General features: G+C 49.3%; 1 protein-coding gene across 9 annotated transcripts in view; it reads left to right on the top strand.

The window, feature by feature from the left end:
• PHLDB1 (pleckstrin homology like domain family B member 1) overlaps positions 1-14,005 on the top strand; it is a 64,120-nt gene extending 50,115 nt beyond the window's left edge. For 6 of the 9 annotated variants that reach the window (XM_027835617.1, XM_027835619.1, XM_027835622.1 and 3 more), the window contains 8 exons: positions 386-430; positions 1,205-1,499; positions 1,642-1,732; positions 3,135-3,281; positions 5,801-5,917; positions 6,843-6,945; positions 10,989-11,074; positions 12,423-14,005. In XM_027835617.1, coding sequence (XP_027691418.1) covers positions 386-430; positions 1,205-1,499; positions 1,642-1,732; positions 3,135-3,281; positions 5,801-5,917; positions 6,843-6,945; positions 10,989-11,074; positions 12,423-12,563 — 1,025 coding nt within the window. In that variant the 3' untranslated portion in view covers positions 12,564-14,005. The remainder of the gene's footprint in view (positions 1-385; positions 431-1,204; positions 1,500-1,641; positions 1,733-3,134; positions 3,282-5,800; positions 5,918-6,842; positions 6,946-10,988; positions 11,075-12,422) is intronic. The other 3 variants (XM_027835624.1, XM_027835623.1, XM_027835618.1) reach the window with 1 other exon arrangement.
• Positions 14,006-14,011: the final 6 nt, after the last annotated feature.

The raw sequence follows: 14,011 nt of genomic DNA, 5'->3' as shown, positions 1-14,011 counted from the left end.
AAAAAAGGGGGGAAGACTGTGGGCCAGTGGGAACATTGCCTTGCACAGAGTAGGTATTTAATAACTAAACTGAACTGACCAGGGATGTAGCTCTTTCCCTAGAAGCTGCAGTAAGTAGGAGAGACCCACATGACCCTAACTAACTCATGCAGTTAGTTAGGTGCAGCAGTTTGGGGAGCCCTCGGGGAGGGCATCCTGGACTCTACTTCGGGGACCCAGGAATCCCTGTGTTCTGTGTGCCCTCCCTTCCTCATCTCCCACGTCCCATATTTTGGAGTCTACGAATGTTTTGAAAGCCCACGTCTGTGCCTTTCTCTCCTCTCGCCCCCTCTGTGTCTCCTCCTTTCTGCCACCCCCATCCTCTGTCCGGCTGCCCCCGTGCCAGGCCAGGCACTTCCTGCAGAGCCCCTGCCTCTCGACGACACAGCAGGTAGAGCGGTGGGCACTAGGGGCGTTGCTTCTGGCCCAGCGATTGCTCCCTTCCCCCATGGCAGCTGCATGACAGCAGCCCTTCCTCTGTTGAGGCTCCATGCCAGGGCCCTTGGCTCCTAGGGCTGATGGCTCTCATGCTAAGCTGCTTGGGTATTTAGGGCCCTGGTCATAGAGGGTAGAGGAAGTAGCTTTCACCCTGAATTCTTGGGGGGCGTTGTGCCTCTCTTCTCAAGTCTGACCCCTGTGTCTATCCCCTGTCAATTCCCCTTTCCTTCCTCTTCCACCCTGGCTGCCGCTGCACCTCCTGGGCAGGGCCTGAGCAAGGCCTGCCGGGCAAAGCCGGGAGCCTGCCTGTGACTGGCACTGCTTTTCCCACCCCCTGCCCCCAAGGGGGTCTGATGCATGTGCTCTACACAGCCTCCCTTGCTCCTGGCTGCAAGATGGAAGAGGCTGGCCAACTGTTGACCACTGGGAGGGTCTGGGGGATGGGCATTGATCAATGTGGAGGCGAGATGCAGGGCAGGGAGGTTGGGGGAGAGAGCAATCTCAAGCTGATTGTGGCTGAGAGAGCTGGAGGCACTGAGCTGCTGGGTATCTGGAACACCCTGAGGGAGGGCACCCTGGGGGGGAGCTGCCAGAGCCAGCTGCTGCCGGAGTTGAGCTCTGTCCCCAGAAGGCCCTCTCCACTGATCCCGCTGCATTTATCCAGGGAGCTGACAGTATGCTCCCATCTGGGCACTGTGCCCACCATGACATCCTCTCCCCCTTGCAGGGCAGCAGGTGATCGAGGAACAAAGGCGACGGCTGGCCGAGCTCAAGCAGAAAGCAGCGGTGGAGGCCCAGTGCCAGTGGGAGGCCTTGCATGGGGCAGCCCTCTACCCCCCAGCCCCCTCAGGCTACCCCCCTCTCATGCACCACTCCATCCTGCATCACCTGCCGGCCAGTCGGGATCGGGCAGAGGAGGGGGAGCATGCCTATGACACCCTGAGCCTGGAGAGTTCGGACAGCATGGAGACCAGCATCTCCACAGGGGGCAACTCAGCCTGCTCCCCTGACAACATGTCCAGGTAACGCCTGCCAGGGCACTGCCCCCAGGGTGCCACCCCTGGTACCCGCTGTATCGGCTTGCCCATTCACTAGCTTATGAGGAGGGCCCAGGGGCCTGAGCCTCTCCCTCGTGTGCCTACCTCTCCTCTCCCCCACCCTCAGTGCCAGTGGAATGGACATGGGGAAGATTGAGGAGATGGAGAAGATGCTGAAGGAAGCCCATGCTGAGAAGAGTCGACTCATAGAATCTAGGGTGAGTCTGTGGGAGTGGGGAAGGGGACTGCATTGGGAGTGAGTGGGCAAGAGAATTGAATAATAGCTGGGCCTGGAGTCAGGAAATACTGAGTTCAAATCCTGCCTCAGATGCTTACTAGCTGTGTGATCCTGGGCAAGTCGCTTAACCCCAGTTTGTCTCAGTTTCCTTGTCTGTAAAATGGGCATAATAATGGAACCTACCTCCCAGGGTCATTGTAAGGATCAGATGAGATAACATTTGTAAAGTGCTTAACGTAGTGCCTGACATAGCAGGTGCTTAATAAATGCTTGTTACCTCCCTTCCTGTTCCCTCCATTTTCCAGCTTCTTGAATGAAACTGGCAAGTGACTGGCTATCATTTACAGAACCCCTACTCTGTATATGGAAAAGATGGCAAAACCTTCCTCCCTGCTTTGGAGAGGTGGGGGATTATGGGCAAAGAATACTATATACACCATAAAAAGTGATTGATTCATACTTTTGCCAACTGTTTTTTCTCTTCTTTAATCTTTGCTAGAAGGGAAGCCTCTCTGGGAAGGGAAGGAGGGAAGTCTATATTCAGAAATGAAGATGATAGAAAAACAAAAGTTAAATAAGGTTAAATATAAGATTTATAAGATTAAAAATATTAAATAAAATTAGATTAAAAAGAAGAAAAAGACTGTCAAGAATACAGAGAGAAATAGGCCAAGAGCCGCCCCCCCTCCCCCCCCAGCCCCGGAGCTTATATCTATTAGACAGAGAGAATTCTTGTACCCAGGGCAAATTCATTTGAAGGAGGAGTGTGGAAGGTCTGAATTTAGGTGCAGGTGTGCTGGGAAAGGGTCCGCCGCCCTTCACAATCTTGTCCCTCTCTTCTGAGTTTGAGGGAAGGGTCCCAAGTGAAGGACGGAATGATGAGGAAACCCTAGGAGTGGTGGGACCAGCCCAGACCAAGGGTGAGGTGGGGGGCAGCAATCTCCAGAGGAAGCACGCCTGACGCTGGGGAGAAAACGTGGCCTTCTCCTTCCCCACCCCTGGTGTCTGCATCCTGAGGCCATCTTGGTTGGCTTATGTTAGTGATGACTCTGGTCACATTTCCAGTTTGCAAAATATTTTTCTCATGAGTCCTATCAGGTACAAGTGACTGTTATTCCCATTTTATAGAGGAGGAAACCAAAACTTAGGGAGGTGAAGTGATTTGCGCAGGGTTACAGAACAAGTAGTAGTGGTGCCAGGACTCAAACGGGGTCTTCCGTAGTGATGCATCCTAAAAGAAGCATACCATGTTGAGAGAAAGGATACTTCCATTGGTTTGTCAAGAAGGTTGTGACACCCCCCACCTGAGCTACCTGAGGGACAGGCAGTAATGAGTGACTCTGAGACCTCACCCTCCTCCCTTCTCCTCACTGGGGTCACAGGAACGAGAGATGGAACTGCGGCGGCAGGCGCTGGAGGAGGAGCGCAGGAGACGAGAGCAGGTGGAGAGACGGCTCCAGAGCGAGAGTGCCCGGAGACAGCAGCTGGTGGAGAAGGAGGTCAAGATGCGGGAGAAGCACTTCTCCCAGGTGTGTGGGCAGTGTGGACAGGGGAGCTTTCCCAGAGAGATAGGACCTGGGGTGTCTCAGTGGTCAGCCAGAGAGTAATCCTGCACATATGTGCATGTGTGTGCGTGCACACATGTGTAACCACACATTAATGTATGGTGCGTGTATACACATATGTGTGTATATATATGCATGTGTATATTGTGGGAGTGTGTATATATATATATACACACTATTATATGACACGTGCATGTGTGCATATATGTAGATATACATTCATAACTTCACGTAAGGGATAAGAACTGAACTTGTGATTTCATGGGTATAGTAACTCCTGGAGAAGGAATTGAGCACTGTGACCACTGTGGGTCGGTACCTGTTCTACACTTTCCAGTCTTGGAGAGCGTTCCCTACAGGGCTGAGAAATCAAATGACTTGTTCAGGGTCATCCAGCCCTTACACGTCAGAGGTAGACTTGAGCCCAGTTGTTCCTGGATTCCAGGCCACTTCGCTAGGCACTATTCCTCGCCACCTCTTCATGCTGGTGTGTATTAGACCCTACGACGTGCTTTTCTTCAGGAGAGATTGCCCATCAGGTTTTCTACATCTCACCAGTGGTATTTTGTGTCCCTTGGGGAAATAAGGAAGGCCTTGAGTTGCTTCCCCAACCTCCTAGGAGGGAGCGTCTGCCAAAATCAGGCTGGAGACAGGAGTCCCAGGGCCCCCACTTTAAAACTCAGGTACAATATAGTATGACCAAAGCCAGAGGACTGTGATCAGTTCTGGGTGACATTCTTGAGGGGCCTCTGACGAGCTGCAGCCCATCCAGAACCATGTCCTGTGAGATTCTGTTAAAGAAACTGGGGGTAGGGGCAGCAAGATGGCACAGAGGATAGAGCTCTGACCTTGGAGTCAGGAGGACCCGAGTTCAAATCCAGCCTCAGACACTTACTAGCTTTGTGACCCTGAATGAGTCCTTTGACCTTGATTGCCTCCAAAAACAAAAAAAAATAAAGTAATAAAGAAACTGGGGGTATTGAGCCTGAAGAAGAGAGGACTGGGGAGATGTGTGATAACCAGCCTTTTCCACCTATTCGAAAAGCCGTCATACAGAAGAGGGATTTGATTTGTTCTGTGTGGCTCTAGAGGGGAGAACAAGAAGCAAGAGGGGTATGGTAGATACAGAGCCGGCCTTAGAGGCAGAAGATCTGTGTTCGAGACCTGCCTATGACATACACTGGCAAATCACTTCATTCCTTAGTGTTCTAGGCAAAGCCCTAAGTCTGTAAGTTGCAGAAAAAATCCTGATCTGCATTGATGGGGGAAGCTCCCAACATCGATGAAATCACAGGTGCAGTCATTCATATATAGAGAAAAAGAAAGAACTTCCTAACAATCGAGAATTATTTAGGTAATGAGTGCCCCGTTACTGGAAGTGTTCAGACAGAGTATAGGTGGTCGCTTTTCAGGGAGGGCATAGTGGAGATTTCATCAGTGGCACAGGACACTGAGTCAGATAACCACTAAGTTTTCTTCCAGCTTTGAGATCCTTCCTTTCTTTGATTATCTTGAGGACTTTGGCCTAGTTAAATTTTCCGAGTTAAATTGTCAAGTTTGAAGACTGACCAGAGAATCCTGTTTGTTTCAGAACTTAATGTTGAAAGTCTTTCTGAAGTGTGTATCTGCTTTTCCTGCCTTAGTAAGCAGAGCGTGCCACATGGAAGGTCCTCAAGGGCTCTGTTCCGAACATCGGTGATGCCTAGGCTCTAGCTGTTGACCGTGTAGGAGAGAGTGATGAATCACTGTTGACTTCATGGCAAATCCTAGGAATTGCTGGTTTTCATAAAATGGAAGATCCTGATCTCAGCTAATTTGTTGTTACCATTTGCATCTCTCCTAAGAGCAGATTATTAAAAAAAAGACAAAAGAAAAAGAAAAATCTAACCAGAGATATGAATCTTAGAATGTTAGTGCTGGAAAGGACCTTGTAAATTATCTAGCCCACGGCATTTATTGCACAGATGAGGAAACAGAAGTTAAGTGGTTATCTGGGTTCTATTAATCAAGGTTTTTCTGCACTACTTATAGTGAGGAACATCTTAGAATAGATAAGTACAGTGATCACGTTAGAAAAACTGTGGGTTTCTGTATTCAGCCTATTGTTCCAAAGTAGTTTATAACTCTTCTCCTTTTATTCTTCCCTTTACCTATAGGCATGAGGGAAGGAGGAAAGGGGGGGGGAGGTTATCTTCATCACAAGTGGGGAAGTAGAGGCCCAGAGAGGGTCAGTAGTTTGCCCAAGGTCACACAGCGAGTCAGGGATGGAGCCAGGACAAAAATCCAAATATCCTTAATTCTTAACTGAAAGGCGTGTGAAGGACAGAATGGTACTGTTGAGACGGAGTGGGCGAGGACCATGGCGGCTGCTTGAGAGTTTTGTCCTGTGAAGGAAGACGAGGTTCCCCGAGACAAGTCACAAGAAGGAGTGAGGAGATACCCTTGAGGTCCATCCACCCTTGTCCTCTTCTCCCATCCCACAGGCACGGCCCCTAACCCGATACCTGCCCATCCGGAAGGAGGATTTTGACCTGAAGACGCACATTGAATCATCAGGCCATGGTGTGGACACCTGCTTGCACGTCGTGCTGAGCAGCAAGGTACGTGTGTGTACATGAGAGCTGGGGATAAGATTGGTAAGGGCAGGCAGACCCCCAGCCCCTCCATCCCAGACCCAGCCAGGAACTTTGAGAACAGTCATTTCCCCTCCCTTATCTCAGATCCCCAGAGATCTCTGGCCAAGCACCCTCGTGGGGTCAGCGACAGTGTTGAGGGCGTGTGTGGGGCATGGGAACACAAAGGGCAAAACCACCGAGAGATGCTTTGACTTGAGTTGGAAGGTATTCGGTGCTCCTGGGGGACTTGGGGGGCACCTGACCTACAGCCACCTGTGTCACACAAAGGATGTTGAGGCATGCTTCGGTGTCAAAGGTTGTTGTTATTGCTGTTCGGGCATGTCCAGTTCTTTGTGACTCTATTTGGGGTTTTCTTGGCAAAGATACTGCCATTTCCTTCTCCAGCTCATTTTACAGATGAGGAAACTGAGGCAAACAGGGTGAGGTGACTTGCCCAAGGTCACACAGCTAATAAGTGTCTGAGGCCAGTTTTGAACTCAGGTCTTCCTGAGTCCAAGCCCAGCACCCTCTCCACGGAGCCACCTGGCTGCCCTTGGTGTCAAAGGACCTGCATTCAAATCCTGATTGCTGCTTCTACCTTAAGCAAGTCACTTAATGTTAACGTGGGCCTCAGTTCCCTCAACTGTAAAAAGAAAGGATTGAACTAGATGAGGGCTGACCTTACAATCCTTTCCCCAAAGATCTTCTTACCCCATAAGGAAAAGAGTGTGAGGATAAGATTTGGGTGTCCATCCCCTAACTGTTCAGGGACCCCGTCGGGGTTCCATCATTCCGATTCCCTCCCCTCCCCCCAGCCCTGCTCCTACTGGCTCCTGTAAAAGAAGCCAAGGAATTGGGGGGGGGGGTCCTGCTGGTTGGAGATCTTCTCCTTATCTTGGTTTCTCACAAGGTCTGCCGGGGCTATCTGGTCAAGATGGGTGGCAAGATAAAGTCATGGAAGAAGCGTTGGTTTGTCTTTGACCGGCTCAAACGCACCCTTTCCTACTACGCTGGTAAGTTATGCCCCTCTGCAGACTTATGTCCACAGCGCTTCTCCTCCGACTCCACCCCACGGCGAGCTGGGCAGATATTATTAGTAATAATAATAGTAGTAGTAGTAGTAGTAGTAGTAGTAGTAATCATTAACATTTATATAGCACCTACTATGTGACAGGCAGTGCTTTAAAAATATCATCTCATTTGCTCCTCACAGCAACTCTAGGAGGTAAGATGCTGTTATTATCCCCATTTTACAGATGAGAAAATTGGGGCAAACAGAGCTTAATGACTAGCTGAGGATCACATAACTAGTCAGTTTCTGAGGCTGGATTTATATCCAGGTCTTTCTGACTTGAGGCCCAGTGCTTCATCCACTGCACCACCCCCCTGCCCAGATTGACCTGGGTTGGAATTCTATCTCAGATGTTTACTAGCTATGTGACCCTGGGCTAATCAGTTTACCTCACTGAGCCTCAGTTTTGTGATCTGTAAAATGGGGATAATAATACTTTATCTTCCAACCTCAATAGGATTGTTGTGGGGGAAAAAAAGGTTATGTCAATCTCCAAATAATAACCCCTTTGTTGAGTAGCCATGTAACATAAGGGATGGAGAGCCAGCCTTGGAATTAGGATGAAGCCAGATTCAAATCCTGCTTCTGACATATGCCGGCTCTGTGATTCCGGCAAATCATTTGACCGCTGAACTCTCTAAGTTGCAAAATAAGGGCAGATCTGCACTGGTAGAGGGAGCTTCCTCACCAAGAAATCACAGGTGTGTTCCCCACCAAACCATTAGGGTCCTGTGTGTTTCCAAGAAGGGAAAAGACTCCTGGGGACAGTAACTCCCAGAGGATGCAATGTCCAGCCTTGCTCAGGGATCTGGTCACACTCTCTTGGAATCTTCAGGTTGGAACCTCCAGGCCTTCCCCAAGAGCTCCAGGAACATCGACACCCAGACTCTTGTTTTGCCTGGCAAATTTTCACTTGAGAAGGTGGCATCAGCAAACTCATGCACAAGTCACAAAACTCTCTAAAAAGTGATATTTGACCAATTCTCAGTTATCTGCTTTATCTGTTTGGTGGATTATCTGCATGTCAGATTTATAAATCCCAAGATTGGATCCCTCTCACTTCTTTCCCCCTGAAGACTGTGTAGGGATCATTTCAATGAACGTTCATGCTCCCTCCATCCTTCTTCCTGCCCCCTCAACCCCCACCTACTAAACCCCACAGCATGTTGGTGCAGGGGACAAGAACAGACGTTTATGTAGCTTTAACACTGGCAAAATTCTTTACAAACTAAAACTCCATGTGTTTAAGCAATTTGTCCATGATCTCTTTGTGAGTATCTGAGGTGAGATTTGAACCAAGGTCTCTCCTAACTTCAAGTCCAGGGTTGCTTCTACAATACTAGGCTGCCTTTGCAATAATAGTTGAGAAATGGTTATATACACATATCTCAATACAGCAGTGTCTCATTTATCTGGTAGTACTGGTGACGGAGGTGTTCTACATAAAACAAGCTTCCCAGTAATGGAACTTTTTTTCCTGAAATACATGTTCATTGATATCTTTTCATTTATATCCCCTACATTTCCCAACGTATCCCACCCTCACCCCTATGTCCATCCCTGCAACAAAGAATAAAAAAGAGAAAAAGACAATTCAGCAAAACTAATCAAAACATCAAAAGAAGTGCAATGTTATCAGCAGCATTCCCCCAGTTCTTCAAATAATGGCCAGAGATTCCTTTTCCTATCTTTTCTTTGGGGCCAAACTAGGTCATTATTTCACCACATTCAGCTTCAAGTGTCTCAATGTTGAGATAGCTAAAATTTTGCTCTGAAATTTGTTGATATGGTCATCTTTGGCTAGACACTTCTAAGAAGTATCACACACATACTTTTTACACAGAACACAGTCTAACCTTTTATTGGCCGTTGGGTGAAGACTTTGAGCCCAGACCATCTGATCTCAATTTCTAGTTTCTTTGTCTATAAAATGAGAAGGTTGAACCAAAAGATCTTCCCAGGTTCCTCCCAGTTTTAAAACAGATTTTGACTACACAAAGGTTTTTTTTTCTAATTTTTAAACATTTTTATTTAAAGTTTTGAGTTCCAAATTCTATTCCTCCCTCCCCTCTCCACTCTGAGATGTAAGCATTTCTTTTTTTTGTTTGTTTGTTTTTGGTTTTGCTTTTAGGCAATTGGGGTTAAGTGACTTGCCCAGGGTCACACAGCTAGTAAGTGTCAAGTGTTTGGTCTGAGGCCAGATTTGAATTCAGGTCCTCCTGACTTCAGGGCCGGTGCTCTACCCACCGTACCACCTAGCTGCCCCCTAAGCATTTTTTTTTAATCTATATTTGGGCCTTTGATTGTGTTACTGGCATTCTGACCTTCAGATAAATGACAAGCTACTCCTTTCCTCTGCTTCCCCATTTAATTAAAAAAAATTAAGAATTAATTAACTTTAAAAAACCAGAACATTATGAATTAACCCAGTAGCTGCAGTGGAAAGAGCATGCAGTCTCAAGTTCTACATGTTCACTGTGGTTCTACTACTTATTTCCTGTATTACTATAGGCAAATCATTGAACTTCTCTGGTCTTCAATTTCCCCATCTGTAAAATGGGGACTGATAATAGCTAACATCTATATATCGATTTAAGACTTGAAAAACACTTTGCATAAATTATCTGGTTTTGATCCTCACAACTGCTCTATAAGGTAGATGTTATTATTAACCTCATTTTACAGATGAGGTAAACTGAGGCTGAGATCAGTAAAGTGATTTGCCCATGGCCACACAGCTAATAAATTTGTGAAGCAAGGTTTAAGCCCAGCTGTCCTAAGAGCCACTCCTGGTGTGGCACTCTATCTACTCTGCCAACTAAATGCCTTCTTGCATTACCTACGTCACAGGTTTATTGAGGAAAGCATTTAATAATATGACACGGGAATATAATCTCTTATTAATGGAGGTAATCTGGCCCAGCATTTGCCGGGCTTCTCATGGGTGCCAGACATTTCTGTTTGTGCCCCACTGCGCCCTCCCCCTTTCTCATCTCTCTAGGAGGGTGAGCCCAGAGATGGCAAGGCTTAGTGTTGGTGAATGTGGGAAGGGTGGAAATGATTCCTCCAAGCAGTCACTGAAGGGCTCCCATGGGGAACAGGGACTAAGTTTGTCCTGTTTGATACTAATGGGCAGAGCCAGAAGCAATGAGTGAAGGCTTAAGAAAGCAGAGTTAGGCTTTCTATAAGAAAAAAACTGAAAACCAAAAAACAAACTTCTTAACAGTTAGAGCCTTAAGTGGAATAGGCTTCCTTGGGAGGTAGTGAGTGGTTTCTCCCTGCCTTGGATATCATCAGACAAAAGCTGGATAACCACTTTTTTGGTATGCTTTTGAGGGGCTGGTGCTATCTGTTGGCCTCTAGAATAATAGTAATACTTAACATTTATATTGTGCTGACAACGTGCCAGGCACTATGCTAAGTGCTTTACAATTATTATCTCATTTGATCCTCACGACAACTGTGGGGGGCGAGTAGTAGGTGCTATTATTATCTCCTTTTTACAGATGAGGAAACTGAGTCAGGCAGAGGACAAGTAACTTGCTCAGGTTACACGGCTAGTAAGTGTCTTTAGGTCTGGCGAGCTATCCACTGCGCCACCTGGCTGTCACTGGGGGCTCTTCTGCCTCTGAAATCTTGTGCCTGCCTCTATGCAGCATGTAACTGTTGTCTTCGTGTTTGGCTCAGAGGCTATAGATAATTTATTTTTAAAAACTGAAATTTTGCATCTCAGTCCTGGTAGAGACAGCTCTGTGAAGGCAGGGGACAGGGGGAACGGGGAAGGGGACATAGGAATGGGGTCAGAGGATAGGCAAGGATTGACCTCTCTATTTCACGGATGGGAAAATTGAGGCCCATAGAGATTGCTTCGAGGCAGGCCAGGAAATCAATGGCAGAGCCCTGGGACTCCCCCCTCTCTGCATCTCCCAGGTCTTCATTGTCAAGTGGGCACTATTCTTCAGCCCCTGTCTCTTCTCTTCACAGACAAACATGAAACTAAACTCAAGGGTGTCATCTATTTCCAGGCCATTGAGGAAGTGTATTATGACCACCTTAGAAGTGCTGCCAAGGTGAGGGCAGGGGAGGAGGGAGGCCCTCTGAAAGCACTAGCCCCAGGGGGAAACTGAGGCCACTGAGGTGGGAGGATGCAGCAGTATGAGGGGCTGGGCACGTCTCAGGATGGGATCAGGAGTTCCAAGCTCTGACTTCTTATATCACTCCTGTTGACAACTCTTCCTTTCTTTCCCTCACACTTCCCCCTTCCCCAGAAGAGATTTTTCAACTTCAGCCTGGTGACTGAGGTACCCTCGCCTTCCAGCCCAAGTCCTTTAATCAATGCTGTCCCTGCCTTCATCCTGACTGGGGCTCTGATCCCCCTCCCAGAGCCCTGCTCCCTCAGCCTTGCAGTGGGTGTCAGAGACAGAGGGGCAGGGGAGAGGTCAGCCAGCTGACAATGCTGCCCAGGCTAGCAGATGAGGGGTGAGAGTATTCTAGAACAGTGCCTGATCCTGCCTTCTCTGTGAGTGACAGCTGTCTGTCTCTCACCCTGCCTGGTGTGGAGTTGGGGGGTCGGAGGAAGGGGATTGAGTATAGGCAGTTTCTTAGAAGCTAAATTTGAGAGGGTGGACCAGAAGCCAGCAGCTTGGCAAAGGAAGACAAATTGATTTGACTAGCCTTCTAGACTCTTTGGACAGAGGTCTGCAAGTAGAGAGGGGCAGGGCCATGCCTGAAATTTGGAGCCAACCATCTTCCCGAGAGTCAGAAACACTCTCCCTAAGCTTGCCCTTGATCCCCACGCTAACCCCGCCAAGCTCCCGGCTCTAACCACAACCCCTTGACTTTGTTGGGACCTGACCACTGGGATCCCAGCTGCCTATGTGTGTCTAACCTACAGTTCTGCATTGTTTCTGAGTGAGGGGCCCGTGCTGTGAGTGGACAGGGTTACTTGGAGCGGGCTTTTCTCTGTACTGGCCCCTCCTTCCTCCTCTCTCCTTTTCCTATGGAGGCGAATGGCAAGCCTTCTCTGAAACTGCTCTGTCTCTGATTCTCAAAGCTTTTTCTTTGGTGGGGGAGGACTAGAGGGAAAATTCCTAGATCTGTCCTGTTGAGGATGGCCCAGAAATAAGCTCTGAGGATGGTGGAGACAGAGATCAGGAAGGGAGAGTTGAAAGGGGGCGCCAAGCCTGGCTCTGGGTCTGGCATCTGTCCCCAGTGAGAATTTCTGAACAGACAGGCTGCCAGGTGGGGTGGGGCAGGTGCCAGTCTTTGATTCCACCCATTTGTCCGTGAAACCCAAGTGCCTTCACAAAAGAAGGATCGTCAGATCCTGGGTGGGGGGCTCACAGATGGCTTGGCAGCCAGTCAGGCCCAGGCCTGCCACAGGGCAGAGGGCTTAACTGCCTGTCTTTTCTTCTACAGAGTCCCAATCCAGCCCTAACCTTCTGCGTCAAGACCCATGACCGGTTGTACTATATGGTAGCACCTTCCCCTGAGGCTATGCGCATCTGGATGGACGTCATTGTCACTGGGGCTGAGGGCTACACCCAGTTCATGAACTGACCTGGAGGTGATGGGGCCACCCCTGATGTTCCTCTCCACAGGGGAGGAGTCACACCCAGCCATCTGCCCCCCCCCTCCCCTCCCCCCACCGCTCCTGGGGGCCGTCAGCCTCAGTGTTCCTAGGGAGCACCTTTCCTGAGGCTTGGAACTTACTCTACTAGGATATTTCCTAGAAATCCCCTGGGAGGGGAGAGCCTGATTCTGATGGTTTTTATAAGACACTTTGGTAACATCCAAGAAGCTTCTCACTCCTGCCAGATACCAGGCTCTGGGCCTCCTGGGAGCTAGCCAGAAGGGGAAGGGGGGATGTGGGTGTGTGTCCTCCCTGGGTCTCGGCACCTGGCACAGCCCCTCAGGAGCCCTCCAGGGACACGATCGGGGCCAAGGGCTATGGAAGTGTGCCTGTGCTGGCTGGTGTCTGGGACAGAGGGGGCTCTCTGCTCAGCTCGGGAGAAGGGCCCCTATGTCTCCCTGGCCCCTTTCCTCCTTCGGAAAGGACACACTTTAGGTACCAGAATCTGCCAAAGATCCCCTCTTCATCTCAGCCCCCTTCCCAGGGGCCTTGAGGGCTGAGCACAGGCCACATCCTGGAGGAGGTAAAAGGGGGGAGCTCTAGTTCCCAAGACCCTTTGATCTCTCTCCTCCTTCCCCTCCCCCCAGTTTATTTTTTAAGATTTTGCTCGTGACAGAGGAAGTGGTACCATTACTGTGGTCACAGCCCGATCTCCAGCGATCTAGAGCCATACCCATGCCACACCCCATCCCCATCATTGCTCTACCTTCATCCCCCTGTGGCTCTCGGTACTTCCTGTGGGCCCTACCCCTGAGTCTTCCCAAGGCTACTTGCTCAAGATTTCTTTACACTAAGGCCGTTGAACATCTTACATTGGGGAGAGGGGACCTGACCACCCATCCCCTCCCCCCTACAACATTCTCTTACCACCAGGCCCCAATGCACTAGCCCTACCTGGCCCTAGGTCTGGGCCCCTTCTCCCTCCACGTGTGCCTTGCCTGGAGCCAGAGATTGCCAGGGTCTGGGGGTACGGAGACCCAAAAAGGAGCCATGGGGTCTGGGTGGGTGATGGAGCATGTCCTGAGTCCTATCCTTGGCCCAGGAAGGGTTGCTTGAGATTGTTTTCCAGGGAGGAGAAGAGTTCACCCCCACTTCCAGGAAGAGAATAGTACTACCAAGGTGAAAAGAACCAGTGAGGGGAATGAAATGTGCACCCCCTGTCATTCGTCCTACCCCCTCTTGGCCTCAGGAATGTGGCAGGGAAGACCAGGCTCCCACCCATGCTGGTTCCAGCCCTTTAGGCCTTAACACTAATCCCTCGTCTCCTGTCCAGACCTCCGTCCCTTCCTGCCTTTACTCCCCATTTGCCAGAGGCCTGAGTTGCCTGGGTCCAGGCTGGGGTTGATTGTTGTTGTTGTTGTTTTTTTTTTTTTTT

This window comes from Vombatus ursinus, unplaced genomic scaffold, assembly GCF_900497805.2.
Source record: "Vombatus ursinus unplaced genomic scaffold, bare-nosed wombat genome assembly UNPS02014816.1, whole genome shotgun sequence".
NCBI lineage: Eukaryota > Metazoa > Chordata > Mammalia > Diprotodontia > Vombatidae > Vombatus > Vombatus ursinus.
Note: the sequence above shows the minus strand (reverse complement) of the source record. Positions and strands in the feature narration are given on the sequence as shown.